The following is a 24,365-nucleotide window of genomic DNA, read 5'->3' on the forward strand; positions in this document are numbered from 1 at the left end:
GCGTCTCGGGCGCGGGGCCTGGGCTCCGTGCGCGGCGAGAGGATGCGGCGGGGGAGGCGACGGCCGGCACCACCGAGGAAGGCAAGGGAAGGAGCGAGGGGGGCCGGGGCGCTGCCCCTCACCTCGGTAGGGCGGTCCCGAGGACGTGCGAGCCGTTCCCGCTCCGCGGGGCCGCGGCGTGAGCACCCCTCCGGGGGCCCGGTGCCCGGCCGGCTCCTGGGCGCGACCGGGAAAGTTCGGGGGGCGTTTCCCGGCCGTGAGGCGCGGAGCGACGGGGTGGCTGCCGCTGGAGCGGGAGGTAGCGGCGGCGCGGGGCCGCTTCCGGCCCGCCGTGCTCCTCTGTCGGCGGCCGGCTCCCTCTGTAGGGGCGGTCTCGCTGTGCCGAGGTGAGGCAGCGCTGTGGGGGAGGCCGAGGCCGCCGCCGCCGGCCTGCGCTCGGCGGGGCGGCCTCCGTCACGGGCGTGGTGTGGCCGTGTGTCCCCGCGGGGCGGCGGGAGCCGCCCTCTGCCTCGTCCCGGCAGGTCCCGGGCTGAGGGGGAGGAGGGCGGCCCCGGGCTGCCGAGGGTGCCGTCGGGCGGTGCAGGGAGAAGCCCGGCTGAGGCGCGTTGTCTAGAACCTGCATCCGTTGGGACGGGGACGCGTTGTTGGCACCTGGATTTGGTCAGGATCAGTTCACTGGTGGTGCCTTCTGAAACTCGTCGTCGTTACTGTCACATCCTCACAGCCCCACCCTTCTTCATCCTCTGTTTTTGTTTTCTGGAGTCATATCGCAGGTCTCGGGGCCGTCTTGTTTCCCAGACATCCTCACCCCACTCTGGATTTAGTGCAGAGCACTGGTAGAGGGAGTTCACCCACTGTTTATTCACCTGACCATCACCTGCCACCCAGGTGGCCCAGCCCTGCCAGTGCAGGTTCCCTCCACACAAGCCTGTGACCCAAACCCAGTATATCCTGGTACATGTAAGGAAAACCAGGGAGCATGCCTTTTCCAGCTGCCCATAAGGGATGGTTGTTTCTTGTTCCTTTAAAAACTCTTAATATCCCAAAGTATGAGCTCTCACAAGTCAGCCCCTTGCTTATTTAATGTTTCTAGATGCTACTGTAATGCAAATCAATAGATGTTTCTATTCGGCTGTTACTGTCCAAGTACTACCATTAAATCATCTAACTAATGTATTTATCTTAACTGAAGGTGAAAATGTGCATGCTGTTATTTATGTTGGGGTTTTTTTAATATGTTTTCAGGTAGTTTGATCCCAGCAAAAATACTGGACTAAGGGCATGGGAATCTGAAGACCTCTGTTTCTCCTAAAACAGGTGAAGAAGCTAGAAACAGTAATGTTAAAAATCTTTGTGGAGGGATTAATCTGTAAAAAGCAGGTGCTTACTGATGATATGGAATGAAAGGGGGTTCATTTGCAGATGAAGAAAATGATCAGCTGGAAGGTGCTAATGGCCAGACATGACGTTCTTTCTCAAATCTGATATGTGAAGTGATTTAGCCTTAGGAGATTTTCCCTATCATTTTCATAAAATTTTGTGATTATAGGAATTGTCACTTTGGGTTAAACAGAAGGGTAAGCAAAGTTTTATCTTAAGTCTATCAACTTTTTGCAAAAACTGAAGACGTATTCCTTTCAGAAGCTCTGTGTTTGAATGAATTGTGCACCAGTTTGCAGCCCCACTGAAGTTAGTTTAACTAAGTAAATGAATCCATATTATAGCTTTTTTTTATCAGCTATGTTACTTGGGCTGTAGGCAAGACTGTGTTCTACTTCCTGGAGGGGGAGGAAAATCAGGTATTTTCTTGAAATCCCTGTGGAACTCATAGAAATGCAGTACTTTGTCATAGCCCATTTTATAAATTACGGTGCTTGTCACTTTAGAAAGGTTTTCTTTTTCAATTTCATATGTTTTTCGGAGTCCTAAAATTCTTTGGCCTTTTGCCTGGCTTGCAAAATGGGGAAGATAGTTACAAAGTGGAAAAAAGTATATGTTGTTTTTATTTAAAAAGTGGGTTAGAGAACAAGATTATTTGTATTAAATCTATGTGATGTAGGATCTTCCCCTTTCAAGAAAAGGAAGCAGAATTATATCAGCCATTGGTATTTCTCCAGCTAAAGAGCAATAAATGAGTAACGCAAAGAATCAGTGGATATAATCACTGCATCCTGAAGTTTAGCGTGCTGTTGGATTTTTTTTTCTTTTTTTCAACTGAACCTTTACTTCCTGTTTATTCATTGTTTCCAGTGATAACATAAGAAGGAGAGATGGGAAACCCAGAAAACATTGGAGATGCATATGTTGCTGTGATTCGTCCAAAAAATACTGCTAGCCTGAATTCTCGGGAATATCGAGCTAAATCCTATGAAGTAAAACTATTTAAAATTTTTTATTTATTAAAATTTTTAAAAACAATAAGTTATAGTAAATATATAATAATATAGCAGAAGAGAAAATATGACAATAACTGCTTAAATAATGTCTATGTGTGTCATATATCTACTATGCATTGCCCCATCCTCACGGTATTTGCACACTTCACGGTTTTGTAATATCTGTGTGTTTCATGTCATTTCAGGGCCTTTTGCCCTGTGGGCTGCTCAGTACAAGGGTGCAGCCTTGTCTTATTCTCTTTAACTTTACTGTTATGGGGGTTATTCCGACTTGGCCATCCAGCTCCTCCACGTTCAATACTTCCTGAATTTTGTTACTGCTTTTACAATGGTACAATTAAAAAAAAAAAAGTGTTCTGTACTTGTTTCAGTTATGCTTAAACTCCGTTGGTTTCATTATTGTTTGAAAGATTTTGTTGCTTGAAGTTCCCATTGAAGGCCAAAAGAAAAAAAGAAAGAAAGTTTTGTTGGAAACTAAACTGCAGGGAGGCACTGAGATAAGCCAGAGCATCTTGGATTATGTGTTAGAAGCCACCAAACCAATTTCACCAGCCAATCAGGGTATTAAAGGTAAAAACATTTTAATCTGATTTATTGTTGATAGCTCTATAAAAATATTTTTAAAATTAAATGGGCATGGAAAGGTTGTGCAAAAGCATGAAATTAGTTTAAAAAAAGAAGGTATGTTTTGAGGTTCATCAAAAAAACCCAAGCCAACTGTACAGGTAAAACCTTTAATTTACTTTTGTTTCCCTTTACCTTCCAACTCTATAAAATGCTTACTAAAAGACGTTCATTAAGTGAAACTTTGTCTGTCTGTACTACTTCTTCACCTCAAATTGAGACTTATAGCTAAACTTCTGGTAAACCAGATTGAAGTGGCTTTTTTATCCTTAATTTCAGCTAAAACTTGACTTGAACTAGTGAATTGATCGCTTCTAAAGTCTGCTCTAAAGCCAGCATTGTTCAGTAGACAGTATCTACCTGAAAATATTTCTCACATAACTGTATCACAGATATACTTTGATTAGTACATTTTCTTTTTCATTGTTGTTGCATAGCTGATCTAGCAAACCACCCCACACTTGTGCTGACAAAAATTGTTTTAGCCAGCATATTTCATTTCCAGATTGGTATAAACTATACTGACTAAAGCACTTTTTTTGCTGCGTACCTCATCTCTGCTTTGTAAGTAAGGTTATACTGGGAAGGTTGTCAGTGCAAGGCGTCAGGACAAGACAATGCAGTGCTTACAATTTAGAAAAGGAATAGCTAGTTGCATAGTAAAATGTTGCGGGTGGCAATAACTGGAGTTGGATGGACTTAATAAAGCTAGTTGAAAAGCAAACATGAAATAACATAATAGCATTAATACACATTGAGGAATGCCTAGTAAAAACAAAAACTGTGTTTCTTACACAGTTTAGAGAGTTTTAAATTGACTCAGACAGAGGGCCCAAGCATTAATATGCACAGCTTAGTGTGGCCACTGCTAAAATATGCAGCTGAGGTCAGAAAAGCAAACAAAATGCTAAATTCTGTAAGGGTGGAAGCAAGGATAACATGGAAAATACTGTCCTACCGCTACATGAATAAAGCATTCACCCTAACATGGAATATAGCATGCAGCTGTGCTTTCCCATTTCAAAAAGAATCTTGTTTAACTTAAAGATAGGTGGTTTAGGGGGTGAATGCTATGAAAAATCAGGGGTGTAGAAAAGTTGCTATGAAAAAAGGGGTACAGTCACGTCATTGTTCATGTTAATGGGTATATACATATTTATGTTCTTTATTTTTTCATATGTATTTAGATTTTCTTAGCGTGCTTTAGATTATAGCTCATAGTAATCATAATTTTTTCTTCCTAGAAATCAGGAAGATTGAGTCTGGTAAGCTTTCAGATAGCCAACTAGATTGTTTGTTTTGTTTTGTTGGTTAATTAATTATTTTGGGTTTTTTTAATACTGTGCTAGGAAAGCGCGTAGTGTTAATGAAGAAGTTTCCTCTTGATGGTGAGAAGGCAGGCCAGGAGGCATCACTTTACGTTGTTCCAACTGTTGTGAAAGGTAACATTGAGCACAATTTCTGAAGTTGCACCCATTTTAGCAGAAGTTCAGTTGAGGGTTTAATAAGAATTTTTATGAATATGCTATGTGGCTTTTTCTGTATTTAAACATTAAAAGTTACATTCAGGTGGAAACCTCTCTCTGAATACTTTAAAACTTGAAAAAGTTGCTTAAAATTAAGGAAAAAACCCTTGGTTTTAACGTATTGCCTTTGTTTTTGTAACAATAGCACACTTCTGTTTTAGGCTGTATTTATTCACTTGATTATATTTCAAAACATATGCATTAACTTGTATAGAATTCACTGAATGCCATTGTAAATAAGACATCCTATTCAGTTCAGTGTTGTTTACTCAGAGAAGAATGCTTATTGAAGTCTGTAAACGGTTTTGTTTGAATAAGGAATGGTGAATAAAGTCTTTAGAAGACAAAATAAATTGCTTGTCAGGAAAGTATTTTTAAAAAAAGCCTGAAGTAAATGTCTGTGTGCTTTTGCAGAAACTCCTTCATTTGCCTTTCTGATAGGCCTTAAGGATAAAAACTATCAAATAAAAACCATTGTGGAGTTACCAATAGCAATTAATACATCTTCTAGTCCTGAGTCCTATTCCTTTTTTTCTGGCAACAGTATACATTTAATATTAATTCCTCAGATGAAGCTGATCACCCTGATGGAATAGTAACTGAACACTAAGGTTTTTAAGGCTACCCTGTTGAGTTGTTACGTAAGGATTGTATGTAATTTCTATCAATTAGCATTTGGAAAAAAATCAGTTACTCTAGTCTAAAGTTAGATTATGCTCTCAATTAGTTGGGAATGTGTAACTACAGAAGATGCAGAAAGGAAAATAAGATTCTTATCAATGTGTCTTCAGAGTATGTTTTCTTTTTAGATAATACAAAATATGCATACAGTCCTGGATGCCCTGTGTTCTACTGTTTACAAGACATCATGAGGGTCTGCAGTGAATCCAGCACCCATTTTGCTACACTTACTGCAAGAATGTTAATTGCCTTGGATAAGTAAGAAATGCCATCAGTAAAAATACTTTAAAATGGAAGTTAAACAAGAAAATTTGTGGATGTAGCACATAGTTTTTATAGCATTCTTGTGATTAAGAAGGATATCATTGTGGTATCATGTTATTTTCTTCATGTTTATCAGGAACTGAAACCTCAACAACATATTTCTAAATCTTTTAAAAAATCTTTTGCAAACTGAAGAATGGTGTGGTTACGTAAATCGAGTGGCTTTTTGGAAGTTCTTGCTCACAGTGAAGATTTTATAAAATCATATAAAATACTAATGATTAATCTTCTATAAGTGACATAATTGCCATCTGTAAGAGTATTTGCCAGAGCGTAGTAAAAATATCCTGTTAATTGTATACCATTATGATTTGCATTTAAATTAACTCCCCATTTACAAAGGGAGTGCATATTCCCCAGCCATATGAATTTATTTGCAGTAGGGAATTAACTTTCAGAAAGGTGATTAGTTGTTTAGCCAGATTTATAGTAGTTTGAAAATTGAATACGTGAGCAGTTTTTTGGTCTTTTTTATGTACCCTTAACAAAGAAATACCAGACCTACTTATGTATGAACTTACTTGCATTAATAAAGTTAGGTGAAACTCTTGGCTAACATGAAAAACTGTAAGTTACAGGCTATTACCTAAAAAGGTTCCGTGTGTAGTGTTTTTACAGTTTATTAGTAGAGTCATAGTATTTCCATGTATACCATAGTGCCAGATGTAATATTTATTTGCTACTTAATGAGTGCCTTCAGACTCTAACCTCTGCTTAGGATGTTTTAGCAGCCTTACAGTTGTGAGAGAAACCTTGGAAGTATAGTAAAAAATAGTTTATATTGATTATTCTTTATGTACATTATCTGAAACACCACTTTTCAAAGGTTCAAACTACCATAGCTACTTTATCTGCCAACTGTTTAGAGAAATTGCCTGAAAATACCTCAGAGAGGCAAGAGGGTGTTCATAGTACGATGATCACAATTTTACAGTCCTCCTTCCGAGCAGGACTATAAGTAAGTGAAGAGAACAGGACTTTTGCAGAACATGATAGCTTGGATCTGGGACTTAAAAATCCAGGCCTAAGCATTTGCATTGAACTGCAGGCTATGTTCTGCCATCCTCACACATGATTCTGGGACAGACAAGATCCAAGCAGTCTATCAGTGGTTCTGTCTTTCCAAAGCATGTACTTGTCTTTGTTCTGTATTTCCAGGCTAAATCACTAAACGGAATTTATAGTATTCCAGCTAAATACATGTTTATCTCAAGCTTGTGAGAAAGTATGTGCAGAAACCTTAAATACAAACCTAGCTTTAGACCCTTAGTTAAAATGTGCGCCATTCAACATAACAGTAAAATAATTTAGCAATTATATTGCTAAATATGTTTATCCAAAAATCTTGAGCCCTGTGTTACGTTGCATATGTGGCAGGAAAAAATGCAGCAGGTGTACAGTGCTGACTTTCCCATCTAGCTCAGACTAAGAGGGCTCTAAAGCCCTTCTATACTGTCAGCAGGAGTGCACTTAGAAGAGAGTAACCTTCAGCACAGCTTTATGAAAAGACAAGTGGTAGCCTACGTGAAGGAGACTTGGCAGTTTGGAAACTATTAAAGGACCTTCTGATTTTTTGCCTTTTCCCACCTCTCCCTAGTGAAACTCATGAGTTAGAAGGCTTAAGTTGGCACAGATACCGAAACTTCAACTCACCCTTAAACAAACTGCTTTAAGTTTCAAAATTTGTATGTTCAGAGTAATAATACTGATAAACTGAAAGTAAACGAATTGGTGACATGTTGGTGTGGTTAAGTGTTTTGGCTATAACCAACGTTACTCTTACCTTAGCTTATAATTTCCTTTTCTTTGAGAGTTTGCATCCACAGGAAATGTGTCTGAGCAAATACATTTGCTTAACTATATTTGGTTAAAAAATTTCATGTTTGGGAAAGAATTTAGTGCTATAAAATTGGCTGTGCACATTATAATTAATATTTTTTTAAATTAAAATGTGTGATTATCATACATGCAACCCTTAATCAAACAAAATAATGGACAGGCATGACTAAAATAGTCCTTTTGTACCTGAAAATGAATTACTTGCCCAATCTCTCCTGCAGGTGGTTGGATGAACGGCACACCCAGTCTCACTCCATCCCAGCTTTATTCAGACCATCTCCTCTTGAGAGAATTAAAACAAATGTAATAAACCCTGCCTATGCTATAGAACCTGGTCAAACAGAGAGCTCGTTACACATGGGTTATACTGCCCTGGAAATAAAGAGTAAAATGCTGGCATTGGAGAAAGCAGATATGTGTATCTATAATCCTTTGTTTGGATCTGACCTTCAGTATACCAATAGGGTAAGAACTATATTTTCATTTTTTATTTGTGAAACATACATACATTTTCATTTTACAATTCATTCATTTATTTGATATGAGTGTGTGCTTTATGTTTAATTTAATTGGATTTCTTTATTGCACACTTACTGCTAAATGGTTTTTCAAATCCTCACATTTGAACATCATTGTCTTTAATTATAAAATGTTACTATCGTAACTTTGGTTTCAAGAGAATACCCGGCCTGGATGGGGGATTGTTTAGCCAAATCTCAGTAAGATATTTTTTCAGTTGTGTTTAATTTCTGTCTTCACAGGTTGACAAAGTGGTAATAAATCCATACTTTGGCCTTGGAGCCCCAGACTATTCAAAGATTCAGATTCCTAAAAGAGAAAAGTGGCAACGTAGCATGAGCAGTGTCACAGAGGACAAGTATTATGTTACATTCCTTTTTCATTAATGGATAATTCTGTTTTGTTATATTACAGCAGTACTTGGTAGACTTGGTCAGAATGAGATTCCTATTACTTTAGGGCTTTACTGAATAAATACATATTTTAAAAAATTCTATTTGAAGTCTCTAAGTACTGAAACACAACAATTAAAGGACAGATCAAGAAAGGTTTAAATTATAAGCATTAGGGAAGCATTTCTTAGCATAGTGAATACAGCTGTGGCTTGACTACTGCATGACTAAAATACTAGTTGTCTGAATGATGACACATTTTAGCTGCATGAGCAGCTTCATTTTTATTCTTCATGTAGATCTACAGTTGGTGCTAAGTTAGTAATTTAAAAAAAGTCCATGTTCTCAACTATTGAAATATTTCTGAACTGTGTTTTCTTCCTGTTTCCCCTTTTAATTCATAGGGAACACCAGTGGGTAGATGATTTCCCTCTTCACCGAAGTGCTTGCGAAGGCGACTCCGATTTACTAAGCCACCTTCTGGATAAAAAGTTTTCTGTTAATCAGTTAGATAGTGACCACTGGGCACCTATCCATTATGCATGCTGGTGAGTCAAATTAATATAGTTTTGCCAATGAAATGCATTTTTGATATCATGATTCTTTAGCGCTAATCATTTATGTAATTTATCATACAGACTCAAAAATAAGAAATCAAAAAAACTCTAGACTTTTTACACTTTGACTCTAATATATGTTAGTGTTAGCCTTCTGAAGAGAAAGATTGCTTCAGGTTTTGAGATAATATCAATCTGAATGGTGTCAGAGACCAGATGTGGAGATGATACCATCAAACACTTACCTATTGCCTCTTATATCTGTCCTGAAGCATCTGTTTTAATTCCTGTTGGAGACACTGGGTCTAGTTTAGTGTGGTAACTTCTACAGTCTTTGTTCGTTAAAGGCTGTGAGCGGTTTTACAGCACAGCAATAGCTGAGCTGAGCACATGTTGGTGATGGTCAAGCTTTGAGTAGAAAGCTGGACCAGGTGATCTACAGAGGTCAACTTGTCTGACTAATTCTGTGATGATTTAATCTGTTAGTGCTTGAGAGCTTTCCTCAGTTGCAAAAATGCTTTTGTTTTGTCTTTATGCAAGTTAGTCTTCTGTATTTATAGTAGTGTCTGATGATATGAATAACATGAAAATCAAACTTAGTTATTAAAAAAAAAAAAAATTGCTTGATTTTTAGTGTTTCTCAGAAAGTTTGCGTAAACAGTATACACAAGATTTACCAGTTATCAGCGTGAGGCTTAAGAGTCCTCAGGATCCATCTGCATGACAATCAGAAGCTTTACACCGATTCTCACACAGATTGTTTTAATTTTTTTCAGGCAAGGCTGAGCTCTGTTTTGCCACGACTGAATTGCTACAACTACCCAAACTTAGTTAGTTTGAAGCAAGGTTTGGTGTATCTGTAATGAATCCAATAAATGGTTACTAGGCCAATGGTTACCAAAGACGTGCAGAACTGATACTAATTTCTACAAACTTATTAACATTCCACTGTCTTTCATGTCATTTCAAAGCTAAAAACTCTTGAGCATGGAAAGACACTTTTCCATATTTAGGACTATCTGAAAAAAGATTTTATTTTACATTTGCTGTGTCTGTTCTGCTTTAAACCTGTCTGCAGGTATGGAAAAGTTGAAGCCACTCGAATGCTGTTGGAGAAAGGGAAATGCAATCCAAATCTTTTGAATGGCCAACTTAGCTCTCCTCTTCATTTTGCTGCTGGAGGTGGACATGCTGAAATAGTACAAATTCTACTAAATCATCCAGAAATTGACAGAGTAAGTTCTGTTTGTGTATAGAAATAGCAGTTTTAGCAACAGTTTCTAGCTTGTGTATGTGAAATATTTTGTGTCCAGATCACAATGTGTAAACACAGTGATCCTGTTGAGAGATTACCAAAAAATGGTTAAATGTTTTTCATTACCTCTACTTTTCCAATTGTATATCAATTAAATGTTTGAACCCTAGAATCAAGGATTTTAATTGTCTCAAAAAATGTGTAAATGTTTACCTACCTCCAGTGAAAACAGTGTTATTATCAGTGTTTCTGTTTATGTTTGTAGCACATTACTGATCAACAAGGAAGATCACCACTGAATGTCTGTGAAGAGAACAAACAAAATGAATGGGAAGAAACTGCAAAACTGCTGAAAGAAGCCATAAATAAACCTGTATGAGTTTATTTTCTAAATAGTTTAAAATTTATATTTAATTTACACATAAACTTGTAGAAGAGCTAAGCTCATTTGTAGCTGTTATTGGAAATGTGTGGTATACTGAAATTGTTAGCGTAAATATTGACAAGCTGACATTTTGTCACTTTAAATGTTTCTGTCTATATTTATTGCTCAAGAAATACATGTAAGACTTTAAACGTGATGTTTTGATTTATTTGGAGGAGCATCACAACAGCTACCGATTTTATGTCTACTTTTGATCATACAACCATTAGCTTGCTTTATGCATTGTCATCTTATATGTTGATAAACAGGAGCATTCAGCTGGCTAAATGGAGGCTTCTGCAAAATAGGCTTTACATCAGTTAGTCAGTGTAGGCTTCCTTGGCAGTCAGTGGAGATCTAGCCAGGATATTAAAAAAAAGTACGATGCAATTCCTCTCATCCTGAAGTAGATTTAAAATTAGCCAAATGATATAAAACCACTTGTTTCTTTTCTTTGACTTCAGATGCAACATGTATCTCTGTAGGTAGGTGGCAGTAAACCTGTCAATTTTTCAAGATGTTTTAAATTATCTTCATTTCACTCTATATGAATGAATCTTCCAAAATAATTAATGAAGGAATTGGCCTCCTGTATTTTAAGGATCTTATTACGCAGTTGATCAAATGGCAGATGTGTGTCTAATGACTCTAAAAGACTAATGCACACATTATAAGTAGATTTCACAGCGTAATAGGTGATATAATGTTGTCACTTATTACTATTGAATTAATACATTAAAATAAAAATACAAAATAGAAATTACTGCAATAGGAGTCACAGTGACTACTATAGCAAAAATAGACTGATGTTTTCCATTCCAGCCTCATTTTCAGTCAGTTGTCATTTTCCAAGGCATTCATCTTTTTTTCCAGAAGTTTTTAGGAACTCAGTTCTTGACGACTAAGTAGGTTTGAAGACGGGAAATAACAAGTTCCTGCAACTTTTTTATTCAAGCAGCTGAAACATTTAACCTGTTAGAGAGATGAAAACAAGAGGTTTCATTGATTTATGACTTGTATGTATATATATGCTTTAAGCACCCAGTTTATGTTTAAGTATGTCTTTCAGGAGGCATACTCTGAGCCCACATGCAATTCAGTGAAAGCTATGGGAGTTCTGAAGAGGAAAATGATGTATTATTAGTAATATTTTAGAAGTGCTAAAAGATCTTAGTGAGATTGTATTCTTATTGTACTGGGATCTGTGTAAAGGGTGGTGCTTCCCTTCGAAAAATCAGTCTCTTTAGTATAGTCTAATGAGGGGAATAATTCATAAGCTGCCAGTAATAGAGAGGTGGACAGTTCGGGATATGCACAGACAGTTGAGCCCAAATCCCTCAGGGAACTTCTAAATGCCTGCTTGCCTTTGAGTTCAACAAAAGTGAAGTCCTCAAAATATCAGTAAGATCTTTCTTGTAGTTATTGTGGTAAAAAGCACAGTATAAGAACTTGCATAGGACATGAAACAAGCAGTTTTGATAAACAGTAAATATGCAGGACTTGTACAATGTTCTTTTTCTCAACAGTATAGACGTTGCTGAATTATGGTAAAATTGCTTTCCTCTTCAGAAGCACCAACAGAAAGGATTTTAACAAGTTCTTTGTTTAATATGTTTAAATTTTTATGTAGTATGAAAAGGCACGAATTTATCGTATGGATGGGTCATATCGCTCTGTTGAGTTGAAACATGGAAACAATACTACTGTACAGCAGATAATGGAGGGAATGCGTTTGTCTCAAGAAACTCAGCAGTACTTCACTATCTGGATCTGTTCTGAGAACCTCAGTAAGTAACAAGGAAAATCGTTATACTTGAGAGGTTACCATAGGTTTTTTTTTTCTGCTTGCTTTTAGAAAAAAATGATAGTTCCTTAGGAAAATAGGAAACATGCTCTCTGACAGTTCTGTATTACCCTCTTTCTATGAGCTTTTAAAAGCCATCTTGTAGGAGTTAATTTGTATCTAGACTGTTAATAAACTTTGCCCCTGCCAGAGACTCTGTAGTCCCTGTAGGTCTCATTCTTTATATCTTTTGCGTGGGGAATGAAACCAAATTTTCTATTTCCTCTGCTTAAGCTTTCCTCCAGTAGATCAACTCCCAGCCTTTACAGCCTGATGTCTCCAAACCGTGCTTTCAGAGCTATAGAGAGCTTCTCCATTTTAGCCATCGTTTTGGGTATCCCCAGTAGGTCTGACTCTGTATCACTGTGGCATCTAGAATGTATTTCATCTAGGAAGATGAGGCTAGTCCAGATTGCTTTTCTGTTATAGGGCATCTTTGCTGTCATAGTCCTTACTGCTAACTTACCCTGATTTTAGTGGTATTTTTCTTCCCAGAGTATCTGAAATTGGATGCATGTAGTTCTTTTTACCAATGTTTAATCTATTTAAAACTAGTAATTAAAGCTGATCAATGGTTTTTCATTAGATCCTTTAATCATATGAATTTTCATGCATTTTGCACTAAAATGATTTTTGATTAAAAAAGTTTTCAGATGTATTTGGTGGGAGGTAGTTCTGATGCGAAACGTCATTATTACATTTGCTGTATTTTTTGGTATTTCTGGTCTGAATAAAAAGTATATTATAGTTGTAGTCTGAGATATCTAGCAAAATGTAAATAGAACCGCAAAAGAGTCAATGATTGTGATTGTGTTTTGTTAGAAAACGTGGTCAACGGTACTGCTGCAACAAGATAGCTATGGGACACATTATAATAGATTTACAAAGCACAATTCAGGTCTGGTAGGGTACTGTGTTGACAGTACCATTAACACAGAAGCCTTGCATTTAAAATTTTATTTACTGATGTCAATCTTCCACTACAGTGGCATTGTTACTTTTTTTTTTTAATCTATAAATATTGCAGGAAATAGTTTCTTCATTCTTTTTTAATCTTTTTCTCCCAGTGTCATGCCATTTGACTTTCTACTTTGCTGTATGCCACATGACTACTGTAACCCTCAGTCAAACATAGATGTTAATGTCTGGAGGAGAAAGAAGTGGTTGAGTGTTGAAGTCTTGCTGCTTGTGCCTTTTTTAAATATGTATGTCATGTTTTACTCAAATCATTGAAGTATTGCTTTTGCATTTGAGGGGAAGAGCTCACTGATACATTGTTTAAAAACAAGTAATTCTCTAGATATTTAGCCTAAGTTTGAAAATGTGTCAGCTTCTGATTTATGGCTTCAAACAACTAATGGACAAGTTCATTATAAAATATATTTCTTGCAGTTTGTGTACAACTGTAAAGACTGTAGTTTTCTTGTTTGTAGGATGGATAATATTTTTCTGTGTTTGAATGTAAGGTAGGTAAGTTAACAGATTATTCTCAGTGAAAAGATGTTGCACTATAACATGTCCTTTGAAGTTTTACATATAATGTGAAATGTTGCAATGTAAAAGCCAGAGCAGTGAGGATGAGGCAGATACAGCCTTCTAGTTCCTCACTACTAGAAAACAGCCAAGCAGTAGTAATCACAAGGACAGGCAGGGTAAGTGAATGAGCGTAACTGAAGGTATGGACTCTGGTACATAGTAGGACTGTAGTTGGAAGCTCTGTATTGATTTCTCAGCTGTCATATGCACAGGAGAACATGAAACATTAAATGACTGTAGCCTGTTAAGAATCAAGACGTTTTACGGATTAAAAAAAAAATGTCTGTTCTGAAAAGTTTATGGTTTATATATATCCAAAAATGGCAAATACATTTATAGGATAAGCTATATCTGTATTTTTCTGTCAGAAATAAGATTACTGGACTTTGTATTCTTCCCATAATAATTGAGAAAATAGTCTTTAATGTTTTATTATTGTGTTTTTAAGGTCTGTCTTGGTATTCCATTCAATTTTTAAATACCACTTCACTCTTGAGATGCTTAAAATAACGAAGGTTCATCACTAGTGCATTTAGTGAATTGATGCTGAGAGTTTTGTCAATAAATCCGTATTTTCAAAACCTTTTCTATATAGCAGTTTAGAAAACATAGGGAAAAATGTTTGTTAAGGAGTCCTTAGTTTCAGATACTCTGGTTTTGGTGCAGCATTTAATCATATATCTATATGTGTGTGTGTGTGCTGGGTTATTCTCTTCGTTTATTTATAAACAAAACCTTTTATTTTTCAGGCCTCCAGCTGAAGCCATACCACAAGCCTTTGCAGCATATTAGAGATTGGCCTGAAATATTCACTGAACTGACAAACTTGGATCCTCAAAGGGAAACTTCACAGCTTTTCCTGAGAAGAGATGTGAGACTTCCATTGGAAATAGAAAAAAAGGTCTGCACTTGGAAGTGATAGAATGAAATCATGGTCAGAGTCAGAACACTTTGACCATTAACACTCAGTGTGTTTAATGTCTGTAGTAATTTCCTAACTTACTTAAACTGGACCTCACCTCTCCTTTTCTGTAATAGTTTGAGTCTTCAGGTTCTTCCCTGCCTCCCGCCTCCCGCCCTCTCTCTCTTCTCCCTCTCTCATACTTCTCACCTTCCCAGCTGTTTGGTTTATCATAAGTCTGTGTGCCTCAGTCTCTATCTGTCTGTCATACAGCTAAAAACAACCTGCCCAATTTTCTTTCTCTTCCTTGTGCTGTGATTTTTCAGATATTTAATTGGTCGATTTCAATGGGATTATTCAAACGTATTATTCAAAATGGGAGAAAAAAACCACAGATGTCTGTATTTCTGTGAACCTTTTGATTGGGCATGGTATGCTAGTCACCTTTAATTTGTGTGTTAGAAGTCTTGAATTAAGTCAATGAAAATACGTCTTTTTTTCTGTTACTACTAAAATGTACACTTCAGTCAGGATCACACCTTTGTCTTCTGTCTCTGAATTTGGTGAGAAATTGTATTTATAGTTTCTAACCTCATTTTCTTTTACAAAGAAATCATATTATTTAAATCTTTTTAACAGATTGAGGATCCATTGGCTATTCTTATCCTTTTTGATGAAGCCAGATATAATTTACTGAAAGGTTTCTATACATCACCTGATGCCAAGCTGATCACACTGGCAAGTCTGCTTCTACAAATAGTCTATGGAAATTATGAAAGCAAGAAACATAAACAGGGCTTTCTAAAGTAAGTATGTGTGTTTAAAACTGAGTATTTTTAGATCACATGTACAACGGAACTCTCAAATTTTAGGTATGATAGATTTATTATTTTTCTCCATCACTGAGCTCTAGTTCAGAGTAACCACATAACCCTCGTAGCATTAATAGAAGCTGGACATGGGGTCTGAAAAATATATTAATCTTAATTATTGCAGTCCCAGGCAGAAGGATGGAGGTTCTGTATTCTGTAAGTCTATACTGAGGTACAATAATACCAAAATGAGTAACAGTATTCATGTGAATGAAGGGTTTTGACAGGAGTGAGACTTTGGACAATGCTGAAGAAACCTCTTACTATATCTGGTTAGACCAACTTCTGGGATTGCTGTTCCTCCCTCTTTGAAGAGGACAGACCACGCAGAGATACTATTTCTGTTCTCTCATTTGTATGTGAACTGCTATACTAAATTGGTCAGAAACATAGCACCAGTAGGGCTCTGCCAGATGGTGCTTTTCTCTCCCCTTCTCTCTGCTTGCCAGCACAACAGTAGCTGAGCTGTTCTGGGATATGGCTTTTTCCTCCCACGTACATTTCTACAGCAGTATCTGAGCACATCAGGGTTCCAGTTATCTACTGTGTGCACCTTCACTCCACCCCCTACCATCTCCACCTCAATTCATTCATGTAACAGCAGCTGTGCTATTCTGGAATGCTACTATACTTCTCATCTCCTCTCATTCACAGTGTCAGCTGAGCTGTCTTGGCTTGATTTTTTTTTTTTGGTTGTATTCTCCACCATCAGTAAATCAGGGTGCATTTTCTGCTACAGTTACTCTGATGTAAGTGTGGGCTGCCTCTGAAAGGGCTGGCTGTACTGGCTGCACTTGTTCATTCCTTTCTCTTCCTCCTGTTAGGTGTAGAGACTGTACCATTACAGAGTTAAGCTAGGTGAATGAGCTCACTGACTGGAAAACTTTTGGGTGGGCTGTTTAGTAGGTTCAGCTGTTGACCCATCTTGTCCTGCAGTTACGCAGTTGGTAGATTGAGCATAAGGAGAACTGGGTTTAAGTGGGACCGCCCACCTGCAGGAGTGTGCAGTTAAACGCAGCTGGGTTTAATACGAAACTAACCCCTGCTGAATCCCAGCAGCTGGAGGGCAGTGTTCCTTTCTACACTGAGGCAAATCAGCAATGTGGTTCTGAGTTGATCCTGCTCAATGGAAGTGTTTGGCTCTATAGACAGGACTACTTGGAAAGATAGTTTGGGCCAGATAAAGAGCCTCGTGGGCATTTGGGCATGCTTTCCATTCATATTCAAATGAAGATGTTGGAAAATAGCCCGACTTGTTCTTCTTCAGACAGGTGAAGAGATTTATATTCTGAATTTTTTTTTTAGTTGACATAGATGTTTATTAAAAGACTGGTCATTTCAAAAATATATCCAGGCTGTTGTTTGTATGAGAGTATCCTTGACCTTAAAGATGTGGATGCATTATCCTGTGCAGGGTTTTTGCTTGGGAGATTGTATGTGCAGTTACTGATAAATATAGTTTAAAAATGACTGAATAGTCTCAAAAACCTAGTGATGCAACCTATCTTAATTGTGCATAAAAGCAAACTAGTAAAGGCTTCCTTTTAGTGTTTTTCATTTGCTGTGTTTTGAGTTTTTTTAAAAAGGCACTTTATATAAATAGCTTCACTTTCATGTCATGTAATATATAACTTTCATGCATGTCATGATTTAGGCCCAGCCGGCAACAAAGCACCATGCAGCCGCTTGCTCACTCCTCCCCCCCCCGGTGGGATGGGGAGGAGAAGATATAATGAAAGGCTCGTGGGTCGAGACAAGGACAGGGAGGAATCACTCACCAGTTATGGTCACAGGCAAAACAGACTCGACTTGGGGAAAAAGAAATCAATTTAATTTGTTACCAATCAAATCAGAGTAGGATGATGAGAAATAGAACCATATCTTAAAAACACACCTTCCCCCACCCCTCCCTTCTTCCCAGGCTCAGCTTTGCTCCTGATTCCTCTACCTCCTCCTCCCACAGCGGCGCAGGGGGACTGGAATGGGGGTTGCAGTCAGTTCATCACGTGTTGTCTCTGCCGCTCCTTCCTCCTCAGGGGGAGGACTCCTCACACTCTTCCCCTGCTCCAGCGTGGGGTCCCTCCCATGGGGGTCAGCCCTCCACGAGCTTCTCCAATGCGAGTCCTTTCCACAGGCTGCAGTCCTCCACAAACTGCTCCAGCGTGGGCTTTCCCACAGAGTCACGGCCTTCTCCAGGCCCAGCCACCTGCTCCGGCGTGGGGTCCTCCACAGGCTGCAGGGGAATCTCTGCTCCACCGTTAACCTCCATGGGCTGCAGGGGGACAGCCTGCCGTCTCACCACGGGCTGCAGGGGAATCTCTGCTCTGGCACACCTCCTCCCTCGCCTTCTTCACTGACCTTGGTGCCTGCATGGTTGTTTCTCTCACATCCGGCTCCTCTCTCTGCTGCAGGCTTTTCAGCAGTCTTTTCCCCCTTCTTAAATATGTTATCCCAGAGGCACTACCACCGTCGCTGATGGGCTCGGCCTTGGCCAGAGGCGGGTCTGACTTGGAGCCGGGGAAGCTTCTAGCAGCTTCTCACAGGAGCCACCCCTGTAGCTGCTCCCCCACTACAAAAACGCTGCCACACAAACCCAACACAATGTAGAAATTATTTGGGCCAAGTCCTTGGTGGTGCTGAATACAGCAGTGAAGGGATGAGTATCTATAAGCTGTCATCTTTTCTGAGTATGTGATATTCTGGTGTAAATGGCGGTTCGTATATAATTTTGGCTTCCAAACTGGAATTTACCAAACTGGTCTGTAATCAAGTAAGAGTCATGTGTTCTGCTGCTAGCATTTCCTCTCCCTCGCGTGTCCATGATGCGTGACACAAAGTGTATATAACACAAAGCTGGATCTCCATTAACTGAGAATTACACTGTATCTTAGGAAGCCTTAGCTTACATTTCAGGAAAGCTTCGAACCTAATGAGGCAAGATAGAGTAGGAGCTGACTGACTAGTTCAGTATGTGACTTGAAGATTCAAACTGGCAGACATTGTTCTTTCTCCTTACTTTGTTTAGTGAAGAAAAACCTTTTTTCTGCTTTGTTTTTCTCTTAGTGAAGAAAATCTTAAATCTATAGTACCAATCACTAAACTAAAAAGTAAAGCTCCTCATTGGACAAACAGGATACTTCATGAATACAAGGTGAGATAAATAATCAAATAGTAGAAAATCCTGTCTTAAACATTTTTTGACTGGTTGCCAGTTAATGCGTATATAAAGCTAGAAATGTGTATGTTCTGAATTTTTGGGATGGGTTGTTGGAATGCTGTTTTTCTTGTACAGTTACAGTTGATCTGTTTGTTAGAAGTAAATATAATTGTCATCTGTTCATTTATCTTCAGTGTTAAGTGTGCATTGGGGATACTGCCAATTCAGGCATACATATAAAAAAAATCTACTCTGACTTATATTTTCACATCTGCTTGTAGCGATAGATCCACAAAGGTCTTTTTGCCAGTGTAACTTGTATGTTAGGGATCTGAAAGTGCTGGTGATGCACACATGCACCCACATACAAACTCCTTTGACTAGAGCAGTTAATTGGGCAAAATTTTTAAATGTGGACTTGGGCTGTTTCTGTAAAAGACATCTAACTGAGGGCTGTGGATTCCAAAGGGGGTCAGAGGCACCTGAAGATTAAATTTTTGAACTTCATAAAAAATTGTGGAAAAAGTGAGGTGTGTCAGAGGAGAACTGTACCAGCTGACATGGATCACTAAAGGTAGCTGCCAGGAAACACTGCAGAGGCACCCAGGGAATGTTTTCAGGCCTTGCCCCTCTTTTGAGATGAGGTTACTCAGTCGTAAACTTTCTTTTGGTCCCTACACTTTTTTTGTCAGAAACCAGCAGATCATTCCTGTTCTTTCTAATACAGATGAAGGAGGGGATGATGGTGGTCTTTCTAAGACTATGGTATAGCAGAGGGCATAGCAGAGTAGTCTCTTTCTTGTATCAGATAATATGTAAGAATGAGCATAGCTTTCTTGACTTCTGCTCTTAGGCCATTATTTTGGAGTGTGGGGTATGGGGGAAGGGGAATGGAGTTGCAATCTTTTGTTCCAAAGATATTAATATATTTTAAATTTTTAAAATGGCTGTGTAGTATTCAGATAAGCTGTAATGCAGGGTGTGGATCCAAAGAGGTTGGTCCCATCCACCACACGCACAGTCATGGCCCCCTAACTGTTGAAGACTTGTGTTCTCTCTCGTGCCTGTGTCTTCTCATCTTGTGTGTGGCCCAGCCAAGTTTTTTGTTTGTTAGGGTACTTCACATCAGTCTATTTTGAGGTGGGAGCACTCTAGCGATCCTTTGTTGTGACTGTTTACTGAAGAGGAAGAAACAGAAGCCCGTCTCATTCTGAATGAAGGCTCCACTAAAGAAAAGAAATCTGCACCTCTATTTTGCTTAGGGGAAAAAAAAAAAATCCATGGGTTTTTGGGGGAGGAACTTGCTCATCTTAGCATGCCTCGCTGGATTGGACCCCTTAAAGGAGGAAGAATGCTTAGTTTTAAGGATTGTGATGCACTTAGTGTCAGATGGGTGCATAGCTGCTTATCCCTGATGAGTCCAACATACTTCTGAGAGAGGCAAAATTGTGGGGCTCTGCAGAAGTTAGGTGTCTGTGGTTCAGATTTCTGAGGCTCGTACAGGTATCTGCTTTCTGCCTCGCTCTCTTTTGGCATTTGAGCCTTTCTGTGGCTCTAGGGTTTAATTTAGATGTAGGAAGACGGTTGCTGGGAAAGCACTTTGGGAATACTAGTTTACTGGGAATTCCACTAAATAGTGGATTTTCTTCAAATAACCACAACTATTTGGGAAGACTTGTTGATTGCCATTGTTCCTTTATTTCTAGAATCTCAGCACCAGTGAAGGCGTAAGTAAAGAGATGCATCACCTTCAGCGCATGTTCCTGCAGAATTGCTGGGAAATTCCTACTTACGGAGCAGCTTTTTTCACAGGACAGATATTCACCAAAGCAAGTTCAAGTAGCCATAAAGTCATCAAAGTGTATGTAGGAGTAAATGTAAAAGGGCTGCACCTCCTCAACATGGAAACAAAGGTCAGCTTAAGTGTACTGCCAATGGTAACTGTTAAGCTTAATTCTGTTCTCTTAAATTCTTTGTGCTAGTAGTCATTTCACATCTGACTGTTTAGGTAAACTTGACTGTGAAGATTTCCAAGATTTTAAGATCTTTATATGGCACTACTAATAGAAAGCCTTGTATTTTTCCACTTTAGTACTTTATAAGCTACAAATAGATTGTGGAACATACTGTTCTAAGTCAGAATCCTGTCTAAGTGAACGAAGGAAAGTTCAGTTTCTACGTATGGAGAATATTTTCTGAGTGACAGTTTCCTACATTTCATTGTAGGCTTTACTCCTCAGCCTAAAGTATGGTTGCTTTATGTGGCAGTTGGGAGATGGAGATACATGTTTTCAAATCCACAGTCTGGAAAACAAAATGAGCTTTATTGTGCATACCAAACAGGTAAGCATTGTCATTTTTCATCCTTTATGTTCAATTATTTTTTCCTAAACTAGATACATGCCTCTTCTCTCTTGAGACTGACCACCCTTGTACAGTATAAAAGAAGCCTAAGCCAAGCCCCCACAAAAATGATCTTAAAACTTTCTTTTTAATATTTCGGAATGTTTGCTTGTTTTCCTAGCATGTGAAGCCTTTAGGGTTCAAAATACATAAAATGCATCTGTAATGATTAGGGTAAATTTTTTTTTTTAATTGAAACTGTTTGTTGTATGTGCCCAATCCCCCAGACTCTAAGGATAATTCCAAATATGATGAGAATCGCAGAGTTAGAGCTGGTAACTTTGCTATCAAAGCTACCGGAGTTTGAGATTGGATAAAACTGAGGATCTGTGAAGGCGGCAGTGTTATAAAGCAACTTCACTGCAATTGCTACCAGCACCTTTTGATAGTGTTTGTGGATGTCTGATGGAAAATCCTTGTTTTACCTGTAGTCTGCATCAGTGGCAATATGCCATGTTAACATGCGTGGTGACAAAATGACCGCTTTGAGTATCTTGCATACTTTGACAGTAGTTGCTTTTGATTCTTATATATTAAGGTGGTTATAGGGGAAGTGATTGAATATTTTGAAAAACACTTTCTGATAGCTGAGAAAAATCTAGGTTTTATTTTCCTTATTTCTAAAATGATGCAACTTCTAACTTACTATTTTTATCTACTTGCATTTGTCGTATACTTCATTGAATCATAGTTCTGAAATGGTGATAGAATTTAATTGTATACCTTTATATAGGCAGGTCTTGTCGTAAAACTTCTGATGAAATTAAATGGCCAGTTAATGCCAAGTGAAAGAAATGAATGATGGAAATGAACAATAGTTATGAAACAGCGCATCTGATGGCTAAGCAAAAAACAACTTATTTCTCATCATAACAGAAGACTTCCATGTATATTAATTTTACACAATAGAAAAGTCAATTTGTACAGTTTTTTAACTTTGTACAGAAGCTGCATGGTTTATTTTTCTTAAAAAACTATACAACATACCTATTATTTTTATAAATATTTTTGTGTTTCATATATAAGCTATTGTGGGGCTTGAGCTTAACCGATAAAGCTAATGAAATGTAAATGGTTTACCAAGTTGGACGAGCATGAATCAAGTAAGGCTTTTGTTCCCAGAGGACTATGGGACCACCAGTGCCATTAAGCAAGTCTCAGTTGACCTATTTACCTTTCATGCCATTCTGTGGAACATCAAGGAGGTTATATATACTATAGTATTTTGTAGACACACTTTATTTTTAAGATACTGTTGATAAGTATGCTTAAAAGACCAATCAGACCTTTGAGCAACTACTTTTGATAAACTCTTGTTTTTTATTTGGTTTCTGACAAACGTTATAGCTGGCTTTATTTTTACTCTTAACTTTCTCATACTTTGTATTCATATTTATTCTAAAATATTGCATGAGGATGTCAAAAGGGAAATACTTTAAATCAATCCGAAGCCATATTAAATGTTTAGCGTGCTTGTTTTTTAAAAAAAATGGATTTTTACTTTTGCTGTGCAATATAAAATGTGTATATGGAGGAGGGGGAGATACAGATTTACAAGTGAATCTTACTCAGAGGACTTCAGAAAGTTTAATAGATCTTACCCTGGATTGCAACACATATGCAGTAACGAAATCTCATATAGGAGGTACTAAGTTATTTCTGTTAAACTCTTTTTCCTACTGATTATTTCAGTTTCTTGAGGCTACAAGCAGTGCAGGATGCAGGAATGAAGATTTATATTGCAAGAAAGTCAGATACAGTTTGTAAGCATTCTGCCTGCTCTTTGCAGAGTCAGGATTGGGTCTCAACAAGTTGGGTCCCAAGTGTAAGGCGGGACTCTATGCAGTCTGAAACATATGCTTGTACGTTAAAATAGTATCCATAACATAAATCTTTAAAATTTCTGGTTGTATTTCAGGGTTTTAAGTGCACTTGACTATTTCTTCCGTGTAAACTGCATGCTAAAACAGTGTGCAATATTTTGTAAAAAAGTTTTTTAAAAAATAAAAATTAGCACTTGCCTCTAAGTTTTCAAATAAAAGTTAAAATGAATGTTAGGAACTGTGCTGTTGTATAGTAACTTTACTCATACCTTACTACTAGTAAGTGCAGTTTAAGAAATTAAATTAGTAAGCAGTTAAAAAAAGTGAACAGGAGAGATATTTTGTAATCTTCTTTGCAAGCTATACTTTTCTACGTAAACATCAGTGGCATAAATAATAGTAAATCTTCATGGATGGTTATATTTTATTTAAGGTAAATAATGCAACAGTCAGGTCCTTCATAGTGCATCCTTGCTATCACTTGGCACTGGTATCAGAAATACACTTCTCTACATAGCACTTTGTTATAAAACTAGAGGAAAAATGTTAAAATGTGTGTCAGTTGCATATTTAACAATACTATTAATAGGCCTTATTGCTGTATAGTTCTTTCGGCTAAATTCCTATTTATTACTACCTAATAAATTGTTTGCAACAAGTCATGTTTGTTGTTTTTATTATTGCAGCCAGCATGAAAGTGCCATTAAATGTCTTACCAAGCAGGTGTTACTACCAAAGAGCAGTAACAGGCTCTTCTTTGCAAGGTATGTAGGAAGATCATCAGAGAGGATCATAGGGAGGGTCCCATGGTGACTACACATGAAGGTAGCGCACCTTGGAAACCACTCAGGAGTTCATCAAGAAAACTGGAAACTGTTAGTCATGGCGAACCAGAAGTTTGCAGATGTTGCGTGTCTGTGGAGTCGTTAAGCAGTGAGAGCCCAGTTACGCAGTCCTAGCAGGCTTCTGGCACCTGGGTACACAGGAGTTTCCACTGTGTTGCTGTGACAGAGGGCGAGTACAATCCTTTCATCTAAAAGTGAGGAAATGAAAAATCGCAACAGAGAGAAATCCAACACTGTGGAGACAGACCACTAGTAACAACCCTCCTGTCTCTACCAAACAAAAAAAATGAAAATGAGCTGCAAGAATGGCAAGTCTGAAAATTATGCCTTTGTAGGCAAGAGATACTCAGCTCAACAAGCACTTTTTAAAAAAGTGAGTAACTGTATAGCTGATGAAGCAAAGATTTGAGTAGAATACTCCAGCCAGGCACAGTAAGGCAAAATAGTA

At 38.1% G+C, this 24,365-nt stretch overlaps 1 protein-coding gene across 1 annotated transcript; it reads left to right on the forward strand.

The window, feature by feature from the left end:
* Positions 1-333: 333 nt before the first annotated feature.
* On the forward strand, positions 334-23,734 carry KRIT1 (KRIT1 ankyrin repeat containing). Its single transcript, XM_050892068.1, has 18 exons — positions 334-386; positions 1,246-1,317; positions 2,251-2,372; positions 2,807-2,966; positions 4,370-4,462; positions 5,356-5,485; positions 7,612-7,855; positions 8,152-8,267; positions 8,706-8,849; positions 9,937-10,093; positions 10,379-10,486; positions 12,168-12,324; positions 14,666-14,817; positions 15,457-15,623; positions 18,753-18,840; positions 20,553-20,759; positions 21,073-21,189; positions 21,983-23,734. Exons 3-18 carry the CDS (start codon positions 2,271-2,273, stop codon positions 22,049-22,051), a joined length of 2,211 nt encoding a protein of 736 aa, XP_050748025.1. The 5' UTR covers positions 334-386; positions 1,246-1,317; positions 2,251-2,270; the 3' UTR covers positions 22,052-23,734.
* The last annotated feature ends 631 nt before the right edge of the window (positions 23,735-24,365 follow it).

The sequence above is a fragment of the Gymnogyps californianus genome, chromosome 2 (genome assembly GCF_018139145.2).
Source record: "Gymnogyps californianus isolate 813 chromosome 2, ASM1813914v2, whole genome shotgun sequence".
Taxonomy (NCBI): domain Eukaryota; kingdom Metazoa; phylum Chordata; class Aves; order Accipitriformes; family Cathartidae; genus Gymnogyps; species Gymnogyps californianus.